The sequence below is a fragment of the Pseudonaja textilis genome, chromosome 3, assembly GCF_049901715.1.
Source record: "Pseudonaja textilis isolate UNSWEBS1 chromosome 3, rPseTex1.2, whole genome shotgun sequence".
Classification (NCBI taxonomy): Eukaryota; Metazoa; Chordata; class Lepidosauria; order Squamata; family Elapidae; genus Pseudonaja; species Pseudonaja textilis.
Window position 1 is genome coordinate 77,304,511 of NC_141992.1, and position 16,499 is coordinate 77,321,009.

Below are 16,499 nucleotides of genomic sequence, written 5' to 3' on the forward strand. Positions count from 1 at the left end.
ATATTTTCTATTTGATTTTTTTAAAAAATAGTGTTATGTCTATTTTATGGCTGATGTTACACTTTTCAGGTGTTTACTGAAAATGACAAAAACTACACTGTCAATTTTCAGTCATTATGGAAAGAAAGAGCTGGACACATAACAGAGACTTGAGAGCTATGTGAAGTCTTGCAATTGCACATTGCTCTAGGGCACAGTTTTTATGAGAACAACTGCACCAGAAAACATTTTAAATATTGAAATATTAAAAAATAAATTATGAACTTTCAGATAATATCAATTATTATTACCTGTGGTTTTGAAATAGAGATTATCATCCATCTTGATCAAATCAAGTGATGATAAATCATTCAAATTCTTCAAACATAGTTCTGTCCAAGTTGAAGTGATCATTTTTGATATGCAGGAAAAAAAATAATTTTTGCAGATAGAAAAACCACAACATTTATCTATCTTCTGTGAACAGGCAAAACACTGATTTAACTCAGGCAAGGCAAGCACTTCCATTCCCCACATTCACTCACCCTATTTCCCAGATATAAAATCAATTTCTTAAATATCTATGCAATAGCTATGAACATGTGACCAAACAAGAAAAACAAGTTTACACTTGCCCAGATAAAATAAAGGGGATTCTTTATAAAGGTGAGTTTAAAATCTTAGCCTCACATAAAAGTAGGGAGTTGCGGAGAAGGTTCTTTTCAGATCAACCTTTGTTTGAGTAAAAGCTTTATTTTGGGACAAAGGGAAACAGCATGGTTGAAAGAGATGAAGGAAAGCTCTTCTGGGAAATAGCCAAAAAGGAAGATGCCAGAAGGAGAAGATGTAAGCAAGATAAAAGACTGAAAATGACCACATCGTCCTAATGAGCGAGATCCCAAGAAAAGAACTAAGCAATGTTGAAGTGAGAGGAGCCACAAAAGGAGCAGAGCTGAACTTTAGGATTGGAGGTGAAAGTAGATATGGCTTGGAACCTTTTTGGGGACAGAGAAATAGTCTTGCTTTATTCAGAAAGGCAGAGATTCCAGGTGAAAGGGAAAGAATTCTGGAGTTGGTGGTAAGAGCAGAGCTATCTCTCTCTGGGCTCAAGGGAAAAAAGGCACTTTATTGTGGTCCAATAATCCCTAAGGATTCCACAAGAGCTAAGAGGAAAAACAAAAGAATTAGCAGAACTAGTACTAGGATGTGAAGCAAAATGAACAAACAAATTTAAGTATCAGGTTAAAGCCTATTGAAATGCACTTTGCGTTTTCAAGAAATCTAACCTTGTAATTTTGCTTCAATTCCATTTCTGTCCAGCCCAGCTGAAAACCCTTGGTTAAAAGAATACATTTGATTATTAATGCTTAATTAGTAAAAGAATAATGTGCAGATCTTTTGTTATAGAAACCTATGTAAAGTTTTACAATCAACGGATTTGTATATTAAGCATACAATTTATTATGGGACACAAAAGGATGCCTAAAGAGATTTATAATTTATTTATTAATGTTAACTTTAAAATTGTCGCAGCTTAAACAGAAAACACACACATTATACAATTTGGGTTTTTATTTATTTCATTGTTGTCATCAGCAACCAATAAAAAAATCACCAATTAATTAATCCATTGTAAAATAAGTAATCTAAGAGAAGCATCACTAATAAGTAAATAAATAAATATGGTTCTAATCCTTACAAGCATGTCATATGTTATCTTGCTTTACTTCTGTGCAATTATGTACAAGTTTCTCAAGTACAATTCTCCAGCAAATATATATTACATTTAGTCAAAATTTATTTATTTATTTAAATTTATTGGTCACCCAGTACCAATGGACTCTGGATGACATACAAAACTAGTGTATACATAAAAATATTGAATTACATTGACAGTCCAGATTTAAAGGACCTCAAAAACAACAAAACAAACCATGAACAAATAATAAACTTCAGCCTCGGGCCTTGATCCAGATCCAGGTTTTCAATGATTTAAGTTCAATTCCTGGAGCTTACCAAAGGATTTTCCCTCCTTGCACAGAGGGGAGCTGATTACAGCTGCAAGAACATTTGAAAGCAAAAGGGCTGCTTGCAGGGAGGATTTCAGCTTTTCACAGAGCTTAAATCATCTCTCCAGGCAACTCTTATTATTCCACTCAGTGACCTAGGAGATCGCTTAAAGATTGCAACTGGGAGAGCTGGGATTGCAGTTGTTGAGCAAAGTAGTCATGTGGGCATCTTGCTTAACCACTTTGCTTAACAACTGAGACTCTGGTTCCAATTGTGTTCATAAATCAAGTGCTACTTCTACTTCCTATCATGCTTCTAGCTCTTGTTTACACATACACACGTACCATCTCTTTTTGTACAATTTCCAGCTTCTGGAACAGATTTCCAGTACCTGCTGGCACCTTGCTACACATATTGTTGTCCTTCCAATATAGAAGGAACAATGGATAAGAAGATATATAGACACCATACACTATATTTTAGAATGTATCAACCCACAAATTCATGCCATAGTCCGTAGGTAGTCAGCTAATGACCTAGATATACCAGAAATTTCAAATTTCCTTTAAAACTGGCTTGTAGAATTAAAGTAACAGCTGCTTGCTGTTCTCACATATAGCAATCTGTCATAGTGCTTCATTTTAGGAATTGACCACCTTCCCCTCAGAGCTCTGAATTTCTCCTTCCCTCCTTTAACATAAGCATCCTAATTGAACATATAAATGTTTGTCCATTATTCATGAGACAACAAAGGAATCTGTTCTAGCACTAAAAATAGCTTAGAAAATAATATTCAGTTTTCATAGTTTAAAATGCTTTCAGCATCTGACATTTTCCCTATTTTCTATTTCTATTTTTTAAATCTCAGCTTATTACAGAAAAAGCAAGATAGCATTCAAACATTAACATTTGTTCCACTGTATTTCTGCTAACAAATACAGACCTTTTTTTAAAAAAAAACTTATTTTTGTGAATATTTTTCCAGTGACTACTACAAAGATTTTATATCTGCTTTCATCTCTCTCTCACTTTCTCTCTTGCTCTTTCTCTCACACATACACACATATATACAAAATCGGTGTGAAAACAGATGTAGTGAAAGGTGCTAAATGTCCTAACTGTTATCATTTAAGGGCATTTCAAGAAAGTAAGTATTTCATTTACCACTTTTTCCCTCCTCCTTTTCTTTCACAGTTCTAAAAAGCAGCTGTTCCACATACAGAGAGATCCTACTGTGCTGAACACTGCAGAATGCCTTATGCTGTGGTGATGACAGCAAGAAGGATCAGTGAAGAAACAGTAACTCTGCCTTTGGGGGAAATAGATCTGCATTCACTTGATATAAAATAGTTTATGAATTTTAATGTTCTCATTTGATTCTCTATAAAAACAAGCCTATTTAGCTGAAAACTTTAAAAAATTATACACTATTCAAGAAAGTGAATCCATCTTCTTCAAAAACAGGCAGCCTAATACTTACTGTTGGGAACAAAATACTATCTGTATCACATTCCAGTATGCAACTAACATTTTAATATTTTGAAATGTTGCATAGAAAGAATTATCAGACTTCTACAAAAGAAATTGCAGTATGAAACTGCAATAAATCTGTTAAAAGTTTAAGTAACCTCAAGGCCATCAATGGAACAAGAAGAAATAAGAACTACAGCTGCAATATCCCAAAGACAGACTGATTTTCTATTTCCAAGTTTTCTGGCATAATTTTAACTTTCCATTTTAACTGCTCAAATCCAAGCATTCCATTTATGAGCTTAGTAAAAAATCTAATCTGTAATCCTGGGTAATAATTTATCGAGCACCTTACAGACTATGAGATGGTTGGTAAGCAAAGTGTTCACATAAAGATACAAAAGAGGTTCAGTATTCATAAAAGCTCTTGTCAAATCTACAAATTTTTTGTACTTATCCTTTTTGTCTTTCAGTTTATCAGAGAGATCTTTGTGCAACCATGCTGTTTTTTTCTTGGATTTCTTGTTTTTTTGTGGTATGGTGTTGTGTTGGGCTTTTATGATCATATTTTTCAATGTTTCCCATGCTTCTTGAGTTGTTTTCCCCTTTAGGATTTTTATCCATGAAATTTTGCTTAGGCTTTCTCTTAGTTTGTTAAAATCAGCTCTTTTAAAGTTTAAGACACTGGTTGGATTATATTCTATTGCTTGTGTTTGCATTATATTGAATTCCGGTATGATGTGGTCACTCTTGCCCAAGGTTCCAGCAACTTCAACTCCCTCTATCATTTCTTCTCTATTAGTAAGAATTAGGTCCAGTATAGTTTTACCTCTAGTTTCCTCCTTTACCTTTTGAATGACAAAGTTGCCAGCTAAGTTGGTTAGGAATCTGTTTGATCCCACTTGCTGCAGAGTTTGTATATTTTCATCTGTGTAACAAAATAACAGGTAGTATCTATGTATGTGTGTGTGTGTGTGTGTGTGTATCTATATCTATATCTATATCTATCTATAATATAATATTATATATATATATATATATATATATATATATATATATATATATATATGGTATTATGGTATTCAGCTTTGTTTGGGTATTTTCCCATGTTATTATAGTTGTGCTTTTAAAGTTGTAGCAACGTTTCAGCAGAATCTCATCTGCCATCATCAGGCTTCTGTATAGTGTTTGTCTGTGAGTCAGATTTTCACAGCCATTTCTGTTTTAAATTTGGTGCTAGTCTACTGCTGTGCCAGAATGGTTTTTTCTTCATCCTGATTGGTTGGGAGTCTTGGTCTGTGTTTATTGGTCTTGGAGTTTGCTGTGTTCTGCTTGATTAATGTTTCTGATATCTTCTGTCTGTTTTGTAGCTTTTTTTGTCTTGATTGGCTGGCAACATTGTGTTTCCTGTAATGGAGGGTTTTAGTGCGGCTTGGTTCTGAGTAAACAGGTGGCTATCGTTTATTAGGAAGCTAGGTTTCATCTGGGTGCCTGTTTGGGGTGTGTTATATATATCTCTAACGAACACAATACAGAAGCCTGATGATAGCAGATGAGATTCTGCCGAAATGTTGCTACAACTTTAAAAGCACAACTATAATGACATGGGAAAATACCCGAACAAAGCTGAATGCCATGCATGTAAGTACCCGCGACAACTTAAGAATATGTATATGTATATGTATGTGTGCTAAATTATCACCCAGCTGAATCTCCCGTTGAGATGGACTGGGGACTTTTTTTCTGGAAAGTTTTTCTTAGTTCCCAGCTTGCTCCAGTTAATTTTCAAATTTGCTTTTGTTAATTTGATTGCATTTTGGGAGCTTGGCAACTGGCTCACTTTGTGCCATTTTGCAGCATCCCATGATCATATGAGCATGATTTTTTACATTGTTTGCTAGTTTCCAGTGTTCACTTTTGGTTTCCAGCAAAAAAAAACACCCATTGGGTATAATGGATTCAATTAATGACTATGCTGTTCACTTAATGATCATGGCATTTGCTTAATTACCCCACAAAAAATATTGTTCTGTATTCCTGTAAGCAGGAAAAGACAGATGAACATAAGCAATAAGAAACTACATATCCTGATTGCCTAGATTTCTACTGAAAAAGGAAATGCATAAGAAATACCATTAATGTTTTGAGTAAAGTATTTGCCAACAGAAAACTGTTTTATCATAAGAAACAAATTACCACATCACATTTTAATTGTCTACTTCAATTCACAAATTTTAAGTGCCACCTACCATAATAAGCTGGATTCTTCAAAGCTCTGATATAGAGGAAAGTTGATCTCACCCATTCTAGAGCTATGTTCACATCAGTGATGGTGTGAAGCACTATTTCAGCATTTAAGTGCTCAATTAGATGTTTGTGCAAACTAATATAAAAAGAGAGAGAAAAGCGAAAAAATAAGATACAAATTACATGCATAAAATATATATTATTACCAACACAATTTATTCTTAAATAGAGAACTGGTGATTTGTGATCTAGTGCTGAACCCCTTAAATATAAATATTTAAAACAATAATACATTTAATTAAGTAGTAGTTAAATATTAAGTAGTTGGTTTCATTTCCTACTGGGAGAGCTTAAAGACATTTTTATGTAATTCAAACTAAATGCGCAGGTACAGGATAAGCAGTTCCTGGCTCAATAATAGTATCTATGAAAGTGTCTCGGTGGACCACTGCTTGTGGGTCAGCAGTTTGATTGCTGCTGCCAAAAAGGCGGATGCAGTTCTAGGCTGCATTAACAGAAGGATAGCATCAGGAACATGGGAGCAGCTCAAGGTTGACTCAGCTTTCCATCCTTTCAAGGTCAGTAAAATGAGGGCCCAGATTGTTGAGGGCAATATGCTGACTCTGTAAACTGCTTAGAGAGGACCGTAAAGCACTGTGAAGTGGTATATAAGTCTAAGTGCTAAGTTACCACAATACAAAAAGAGAAGCTGAGGCCCTAGAAAGTGTGCAGAGAAGAACAACAAAAATGATAAGGGGTCTGGAGGCTAAATCACACAATGAATGGCTAAGGGAACAGTATGTTAGGCCTAATGAAGAGAAGGCTTAAGGGTGACATGCTAGCAATCATCCAATACTGTCTTTCTATTGGGAATCAGTATAAAGACTATATAAATACTCCGGCTAAGATTGGACTTAAGCATAGTGCATAAAATCATATGTTACAATGTCTTACAGGTTAATGAATATATTTCAGCTTTAACCACAACAACACAAGAGCACACAACAGATATAAACTAAATGTAAACCACTTCTAACTTGATTGCAGGAAGTACAATTTCAGCAACAGAGTGGTCAATGTCTGGAACTCACTACCTGATTCTTTTGTCACATGCTCAAACCCCCATTCCTTTACCCTCAAACTAACCTCTATTGACCTCACCCCATTCCTAAGAGGTCTGTAAAGGGCGTGCATAAGTACACAATCATGCCTACTGTCCCTGTGCTATTGTCCCCAATTATTAGTTCCTATTTCATGTATTTAAACTTATGTTGATTCTTATTTCTATTATATTGTAAGCGTTTGACAAAATAAATAAATAAATAAACAAATAAATAAATAAATTGCATTAACTATCTAGGCCTTGCTGTTCAGCAATTGCAGAAGTGATATATAGACTCTCTCAGTGTATACATGGTCCACCTACCTTTAAGCTCAAAGCAGAGATATACAGATGTTACATTTTGTGATGCCCACAATGTTCAGACTGGTCTGATTTCCTTGTCTTTCATGTACCAGGTTTTATATGATTTTACATGATTATGAAGTGCAGGGCTGTCAAACTCATGGCCCACAGGCCAGATATGTCACGCACTGACCATGCCCAGTTTAGCAAAGTGGGGGAAAGTTGCAATACATCACATGACACCGCCATGACACCGTGAGTTTGACACCCCTGATGTAATGGCTTGGATTCAGTTTCAAATTCCTTCACATTTCATAAGTAGAACAATAAAGAATTTGAACATCACCATTTTTAGCAGCTAGTGCTGATTTTTCCAATACACAGCAGCAAAATAACCTTAAAATGCAATTTTAGAGATATGCAAAAATACCTGTTTCCATACTTAGCTTGCTTTTGTTGGAATTTGGGTTTAAAGAGCATGTTAAACTATGTCAGTTTTATGATACATTTTAAAATGTGGCTAGCTATTATTTTTCTGGGCAGAGCTCCAGAAGTCACTCAAAATACAATAAGATGACAATCTAAGCATATATCTGGCATGGAAGCTGGCTTGGGTCAGTCACTTTTGCTTTCAGTCCAACCCACTTCAAAGTTTTTGTAGGGAAAATAGGGGGCAGGAGTATTAATTATGTTCACCACTTCTATGCATGCATGTGTGTGTGTGTGTGTGTGTGTGTGTGTGTGTGTGTGTGTATATATATATATATACACATATATATACACATACACATACACACACACACACACACACACACACACACACACATATATATATATATATATATATATATATATATATATATATATATACACAATATATACAAATACATGTTCATGTACATATATACTTATAAAAGATGGAATAAAAATGTGATAATAATGATGATCAAGTTCAGATTATATACTATGGGAAAACTGTGTAATTTCAAAGTGTTAAAATTTTGAATTGAAAGTAACCGTAAGAGATTCCAAATTGAATCTGAATAACAGGACTAAGGGAAGAAGCCCTTTCCCCAAATAAATCCAATATTTTCTCAGTCCCAAAGCTCCTTTCAAAATGCTTAAGAGAAAATGAAAATAAAGAATCATATGTATTTTCTTATTCTAATTCTCATATTACTACTATTGTACTACAGATGGTTGCATATGTAGGATTTCAACATAAATTTGTTCCTCTTATATTCAGATTGTTACAGTAAACATTCAGTGAAAATACTATATAGTCTGTTTGCCTTATGGCTTACTATTCTGGTTCATGCTTGAAAGACAAAGATTTTCTAAAGTTTTTCCCCCCTCGTAGGCCTATCTTCATGATCCTAGAGAAACATTTCTTAGCAATAATCAAACAAATATGACAGCATTTCTAGTTACATACTAAAAACCATTTAAGTTACCTGCTTTCTATTGTATCTGCACCATTTAACATATGAACATACTTGTCTCTTGTACTTAGCCTTGTCATGATAACTGCTGTTGCTGTTGTATCAAACTGTGGAAAAATATATATACAGTACACCTTCAAGTATAGTAGAAAGTAAACAAACTGAAGTATTTGGGATTTGTACTTCTGAAGGCTTTAGGAATATTATTGTTGTGTTAATATTATTATTATGTTAATTCAAGACATCCCCCATGTCTTTTATTTGCTATTGAAAATCCCAAAAGGGAATTTCTGAAAAGTACTTTTACTTTAATTCAATTAAAAAAACACTTTACAAAGATAATGAGCAGGAATTATGTTTCACCCTCTATTAAAATATTATAAATAAGTATAAAAACAGGGGTCTCATTTAAGAGATGATCAATAAGGAGCATGAGCTGAACACTGCTCTAACAATTTTTTCATAAATTCATAGAATGAACATTAAAATATCAAGTTTTGGTTCTGTCTAGGAATAGAATTTATATGAAAGTTGCGCAAAATGGTACAATTGCCATCATTATACTTCATATACATTTTTTTCTTGCAGCCTTGCTTATCAGTTGCAAAAGTTAAAAAATAAAATTAGAACATTCTAGCTAGTGCTAACAACAAGCAATGTGAACTGCTGATACTTTTATGAAAATTCTTTTTTTCCTATTGATGTTCTACAGATTATTCTTAATTCAGAAACATTTAATCTTCAATTTTAAACCCTGGTAACAACTATACATTTTTTCATAAACATAGTTATATTAATTATTCAACAGTAGCTCTAGTGTGGTAATAAAATCTTTGACAATAAAATGGGCAGACATTCATTTACAACAAAATTAATATATCAAATGTGAGAGACAGTTTGGTGTAGTAGTTAAGGCACAAGGTTAGAAACAATGAGACTGTGACTTCTAATTCTGCCTTGGATACAAAGCCTGCTGTGTGACCTTGGTCCAGTCATATCTTCTCTGCCCTTTGAAGCAGGCAGTTGCACACCAATTCTGAAAGCTTGCCAAGAAAACTTCAGGGATTGACCCAGGCAGTTGCTAAGAGTTAGCAATGACTCCAAGGGACACGTACACAAAATCAAACGTATTAGTGCCAACTTTTACTAATTCCATATTTAACTTGCTTTAAGATAAATTCATCTTACTTGAGGTCTTCCTGCTCTCCCAATCATTTGCAAAATATCAGTTTCACTATACTCTTGAAACATTCCTCCAGCATAATGCATAGTTGATTTTATAACTACCAGGTGTGCTGGTAAATTTACTCCCATGGCAAGTGTACTAGTAGTAACTGTAAAAATGAAATATTGAACTTGTTACAAGAAATTAGTTTAAAAAAAATTGTGGATATACTATATTTTTGTAATATACTAGACTTTCTTCCTTTCGATACAATGAAGTGAGAAAAAAAGTTTGAATGAGTATTCGTCATTCAATTCTCCATCTTATAACATTGTATATTATATTTTGTTGACAAACCCCTATTATTTCAATCAAGTATACTCAAATATTATATCAAGTTGTAGCAAGACATTTCATTTTGCATATATCACATGCAACAACTGTGTAAGTATGGTACACGGAAGGTGGAGATATATGTAGCTCAGGATTAAAATTTTGAGATATTGCTGTTTGCTGATCTTGGTTTCTTCTTCCAATGTTTCATTACTGAATTAACTAATATAATCAGGGCTCTGAACAAGGTAGTTTACACATATAAAATTTAACAAACACCACTTGTTTGTGTCAAAACACTGAAAATGTTACTAGTTTGGTAATGAAATATGATATCTATAAGTAGTTAGCAAAACTAAAATTCAGAAAATCTGCAACAAAATAGGAATTCGATCTAAGCCCTCTTCATGTCCATAACCATTTACTTTTCCATGCTGTGCTGCCTTTGCATTTAGATAATTCTGAATAGCAATTTTTTAAAAAAATATTTATTAATTTACTAACTGGCCCTCTCAGAAATCCAGAGACCCAGAGTTTTCCAACTTTGGACTTTTATAGTTATAATAAAAATTAAATCTAACAGCACATAAAAATGAAATAAAAGTGCAAAAAACAATACTTCATCAAGCGTTCTAATTTAAGTATTATTAAGTGAAAAAGAGGCAAACATTCTGTCCCCATACCACATTTATAAACTATCATGATAAATTCGAATTTTACAACTTAAGGTTTTTAAAGATTATCTCAGTTTAAAAAAATGAACTCCAATCTCAAATTGGTCTACTTTAGATATACTATGTGAAAATCTAGCTGTTTGGAGAAAATTTTAATGCTGGGGAAAATGGAAGGAAGAAGAAGACCAGCATCAAAATGGTTACAGTAGTGAGGAGTGCATTGTTGGGAGAGCTGAAAGGAACAGATTGTTATGAAGAAATTCTACTCATGTGGTTGCTGACAGTCAACATTGATATGACAGCACATAATCAATCAATCAATTAACAAATCAATTAACTTTTTAAGGAAATAAAATATCAAAATTATTTTTATTCTGAAATGCCTTGTACTCACAAAGAACAGGTATGTCTCCCATATTAAAAGCTGCTTCAATTATTTTTCTGTCAGACATTTCTACTCCAGCATGATGATAAGCAACTCCACAAATTAGGAGATCTACAAATGAAATTCAAACTTGAATTATTGATTGTTTTCCCTTTATACATAATTATTATAGTTTCTCCAATTAGCATAACATACATACCCTTTAGCTTGGCTTCTTTTATTACATTTGCAGATCTTTGTAATCTTAAAGGAGAGAACAAGAAAATATGGCAGTTTCAATAAGTCATTAAATAAGTACAAAAAAGTAATAGTTTTTTTTTAAAAAAGATCACGCTGTTTGATTTCATCATGGTAAACTTCAAATTGGACTGGGATGAAAAATAGGAGAACCTCATTTATTACCTGATAAGACTAAAATAATTTCACTCGTTTCATGACAGTAATAAATAAAGGTTTTTAGTTCAGAAAAGGCTACAAATAAAATTTCCATTTTTAACTCATTACAAATTGTTCTCACACCAACTTCTTCATTCTTCAATGAATACATAGTTTCTCACGAGGCTTGGAGACCTGGCTATGCAATAGAACCTATACCATGGTTTCATTAAGTGTTGTTGGCTTTTTGTATACCCTGGTTGTGAATTGTGTTATATAAATGTTATATGGTTTTATATTATTTTATATTTTATACTGTATTCTTTTTTGTTTTACTTTTAATTATAAGTCACCCAAAACCATCTAATTGAGATGGACAACTATAAAATTGAAATAAATAAATTAAATACTTTTTACTGTACTGATACAGAGAAATATTTATATGGAGTATGCAATTAAAGCAGTAAAATTACTGCTTCAAGAAATTGACTGCAAATCAATGAAGTGTATTTTAAGGAATTGGGGGAGGACCTGGAAAAATAATGAAAATATTCAGCACTAATGCTTTAATTGTTGGTATCCGACAATTGTAAAACACAGAGAGACTTGTCTTAGATATTCCAAAAGCCATTACTTTACAAAAGGATGAATTCAATTACCTCATAAGTATGTGGTCTGATGCAATTAATTTGCACTCCCTGAAATAGTCCTATGAAAAATATTCTTAGCAAAATTACTTCACTATCCAATCACCACATGCTAACAAATAACGTAGTGATTCTATAGCAGTCCATTATAAATTGATGAGAAGCACAGATTTTGCTACATATAAACTATACATATGTTGTAACCAGGAGAAAGCCTGCATTACAAGGTACCTTTGTTTTTGTTCTATAGTCATAATAAATTTAGCATCTTTTGCTAGTACAGAAGCAGCTTGCTGAACTCCTTTCCTTGTGGCACAGAACTGTAAATAAGAAAATCCATTGTTTATAATAATTCTGAAATATACACTAGAACATGACAATTGTTAAGGGGGAAATTGTCATGCATACCACAAGTGTTGGCTTTTGTTCAGAGTATGTTTGAATAACACTAGCTACTTTATAGTTAAGTGTTAAGTCAAATTTGAATTCAGTTTGATTGCTACTGCAGGGAAATCCAAGCACAACTTTGTGCAGCTTCACTGGACGGTGTCTTTCATCTATTTTCAGGCATACAGCAGGCCTCTTGCCATCTGAAAGCCATTCTGCAATCTTTAAAGGAAAAGAAAACATGTTAGGATTGAAATTGGGAAAAAATGCCTTGGGCTGCAGTCCTGCAAAGACTTGCTCAAGAGGAACTGTACTTTAATCATGAAAGCTCCACTGGCACAAATATTTTTAGATTTACTGTACTGGGTATTCAGTGTGCTTATCTGTGTCATGAATACAAAGTACTGTTCCAGAATTTTTACCAAGATTTACCAATTAATACAGCTAAATACTGCCTACATGACTACCTTTCTGCTATGATAGAGTGCTTCCTACTTTATACGAAGATGGGTGAATGGAGAATGTTATCTATATGCAAGACATTAGATGTTCTGTATAATATTCAATCACTGCATCCCTGGCATAACAGTAATAAAAAAATGAGTAGAAACTGCAGTAAATGTAAATACTGAGAAAAGAAAACAATACAATTTCAGGAATCAGAAATAAACATTATGAATGTAGTAAATGAGTGATCCCTTATTCACTCAAGTAGGACATAGCAAACCATTCCTTCCTCTACATTCAGCCAAATAGCCAGTACACATATCCTAGTTGCCTAAGCAAATAGGCAGGAGAATCCATGACTATAAATGCAAACTGGGATAACTTCTTTTTTTTTTTAGCTACAGAGGACAAATACTAGGTTATTTCTGGTATTCTGGCCACTAGCAGGTAGCAGTAATGCTGACAGAACTTTCCTAAGAAAAACCATCAGGAAATTCCCCATTCTGTTTAAAAAAAAATTATCCTGAGACAAATAGCAAACAGGAAAGTAGACATGAAAAGAAGCAGATCACTCAGGAAGACCAATGGAAAGAAAACATAGATTTTTTTTTCTATTGCAGTAAAATGTAAGCAAAATGAAGAGTGGAAAAATAACAACATGGGTTCAATAGATTAGTTTCCAGGAGAAACACACAACCAAGAGATGCTTGAGAAGGAGGGATTATAGTAAGAGCAAAGATAACCATTTCTGAACTGGAAGCATGGAAGGGCAACATGTCTGAGCCAAGAAAATATTTTGAGAACATAAAAGCACTGTTTGCAGGAACAATAAAAGTTTCTACATGATCAGAGTGGGACCCATGGTAAAAGCAGGCCAAAGTAGTTTGGCATTGGAGGTAAGATAAGACATTGAGGCATAAAGCAAAAATCTGTAGGGAGCCAAGAGGAGCTAAGAGGAAGTGCTTCTACAACTCTGACTGAAGGTTGCAAGGTATGAGAGTCAGGATTACTTAGGACAAGCTAGCTGGATAAGCACGGTAAGAGAAATCATTTCTATCTTAAGTAAGATTAGGGTTAAATTTTGCTTTTAGATTCTTTTGTTTTAAAATGTAGTAGTCTGATGCATTAGGGGATCAGGAGAGATATGACAGTGACTGCATATCATATCTGAAGAGCTGCCACAGAAGAGAGATGAATTTATTCTTTATTAATGGTTAAAACTACAGTGAAACAGATTCAGACTATATATCATGAGGGACAAAACTGATCGAATGAGAACCAGTGGAACAAGCTATAAGTGCAATCGTCCATGGCATGGACACCAGATGAGGTGTCTCCTAGAAAATAGGTAGTGACAGCAGAAATGTTCAAATGGATTCTCCCAAAACAGGAGAAAGGATCAGGATGTGAATTACCAAACTATATACAGTACTATTGGACTGAAATTCATGCAGAAGCCATGCTGACTGAGGTTTTAGGAAGAAAATTAAACTGTAAATATGTAATTCTCCCTTCAAGTCTTGCTGTGCTGTCTCATCATGATGGGGAGTGTTCCTGCAATGGAGGCATGAACAATGTAGGGATTATATGCCAAGGATCATCCAAGGTTAAACAAGCAACAGCAGCAGCAGTATAGGAACGTGCTGGCGGTGGATGGTCATTTTAGTGACAATAGCAAATGAATAATTTTATACTATGTGAAAGAAAGAAATGACAAACACACATTTTACTAAGAAAATCATGTGGATAGACAAAATAAAGTAATTGATGATATAGTGCTGGCTTTTTCAGGTTGGGTGGCACTGAATATTCTATTGAGGAATTTGGATTTTTGGGAGTACTAATGGTATTATGGCTCAGCTAGATTAAAGCTTTCCAGTTATCTAGTTGCTAATGTTGCCACACAGGAACAGAAAATCCAAAACTGCAAAAACAGAGTTACTGTAGGAATATGGACTGTCAGAAACATAAATGTAGGAAAGCTCAGCACAGTGAAAGATAAAATGAATCAACTATTTGGTAAGGTAGCACTCGAGGCTTTGAAAAAGATATTCAAGTGCTGTGAAGAGTCCGTATCTATGAAGACCAGAATCATGTTAGCAATAGTTTCCCCCAGGATAGTCTATGGGAACAAAAGTTAGATTTTGAAAAAGCTGGAGAGTTAGGGAATTCTCACTTCAGGTAAAAATGACACTGAAATTGTAACACATTGGACACATTTTGCAAAAATCTAATACTGGAAGAGCTGAAGGGACAGGTTTATCTATGCTTATGCTAAGAGCTGATACTGACTTGTGGTAATAAGCAATCACTTATTTAGAGATGACAGTGTGAAACAGAAACATTCACTGTTCTAAGCACATACATTACATACTTATGACCCATCAATGCATTTTGGAATACAATCATTAGATTGCCAGTACTGTAACCTATATCTATATTCAACAAATATGAGAGAACTACAGAGTTTTCACATCAAGCATAGCCTTTTAAATTTAAAGTGCTGTAATTATCCTTTCCTTTCCTTTCTGTTTTGGATATTTGATTTTGGATAGCAAGCTGTTGATCAGAAAGAAAAAAATCTTTTTGAAATCTTAAGTATATAGTATAGCGTATAAAAAGAAAAGTTAATTCATGTTTCTTACATCTTCTGCATTTGGAATTGTTGCAGAAACTGCCACAAATCTCATGGGAAATACTGAGCTAGGATTGTCAGAACTTTGTGAGAAAGAAGACTGAATAGTTTTCATTCGGCTGACCACAACTTCAAGAGTAGCACCCCGGCTCTCATCTTTTACAACATGTACCTATGGAATTAAATACAACTCTATATAAAACATCTACTGCTTTCCATTATTATATTTTAAGTCATCAATTACTACTTTACCTCATCAATCAGGATAAGTCTCACGAGCTGAACTAAAGAGTTATCTCTCCACTTTCTAGTCATGCTATCCCACTTTTCCTAAAGGATAATAGAAAAATAATAATATTGTAGTACAATCTAAATCATCTGTTTTACAGGATTCAAATAGTGTTGGTATTGTCAATAATTATTACTAACCTAGCAATCCACTTTAGCATTATAAATACTAACAATTATTTCAATATGTTTTTGTTTCAAGCTAGCAGCATACATGTATGTATGTATGTATGTTTGTATGTATGTATGTATATATGTATGGCATTCAGCTTTGTTCGGGTATTTTCCCACGTCATTGTAGTTGTGCTTTTAAAGTTGTAGCAACGTTTCGGCAGAATCTCATCTGCCATCATCAAGCTTCTGTATAGTGTTCATCTACACAAGCCTGATAATAGCAGATGAGATTCTGAAATGTCAGTACAACTTTAAAAGTACAACTATAAAGACATGGGAAAATACCTGAACAAAGCTGAATACCATACATATAAATACCCGCAAATAAATAAATAAATAAATATACATATACATATACATATACATATACATATACATATACATATACATATACATATATATATATATATATATATATATATATATATATATATAT

General features: G+C 33.7%; 1 protein-coding gene across 1 annotated transcript in view; it reads right to left on the minus strand.

Moving 5' to 3' along the window:
* HFM1 (helicase for meiosis 1) overlaps positions 1-16,499 on the minus strand; it is a 47,652-nt gene that overhangs the window by 20,915 nt on the left and 10,238 nt on the right. Inside the window, 11 exon segments of the mRNA XM_087930371.1 lie at positions 291-371; positions 1,266-1,313; positions 5,709-5,842; positions 8,566-8,660; positions 9,742-9,887; positions 11,120-11,221; positions 11,310-11,353; positions 12,364-12,452; positions 12,541-12,741; positions 15,612-15,773; positions 15,854-15,931. Coding sequence (XP_087786497.1) covers positions 291-371; positions 1,266-1,313; positions 5,709-5,842; positions 8,566-8,660; positions 9,742-9,887; positions 11,120-11,221; positions 11,310-11,353; positions 12,364-12,452; positions 12,541-12,741; positions 15,612-15,773; positions 15,854-15,931 — 1,180 coding nt within the window.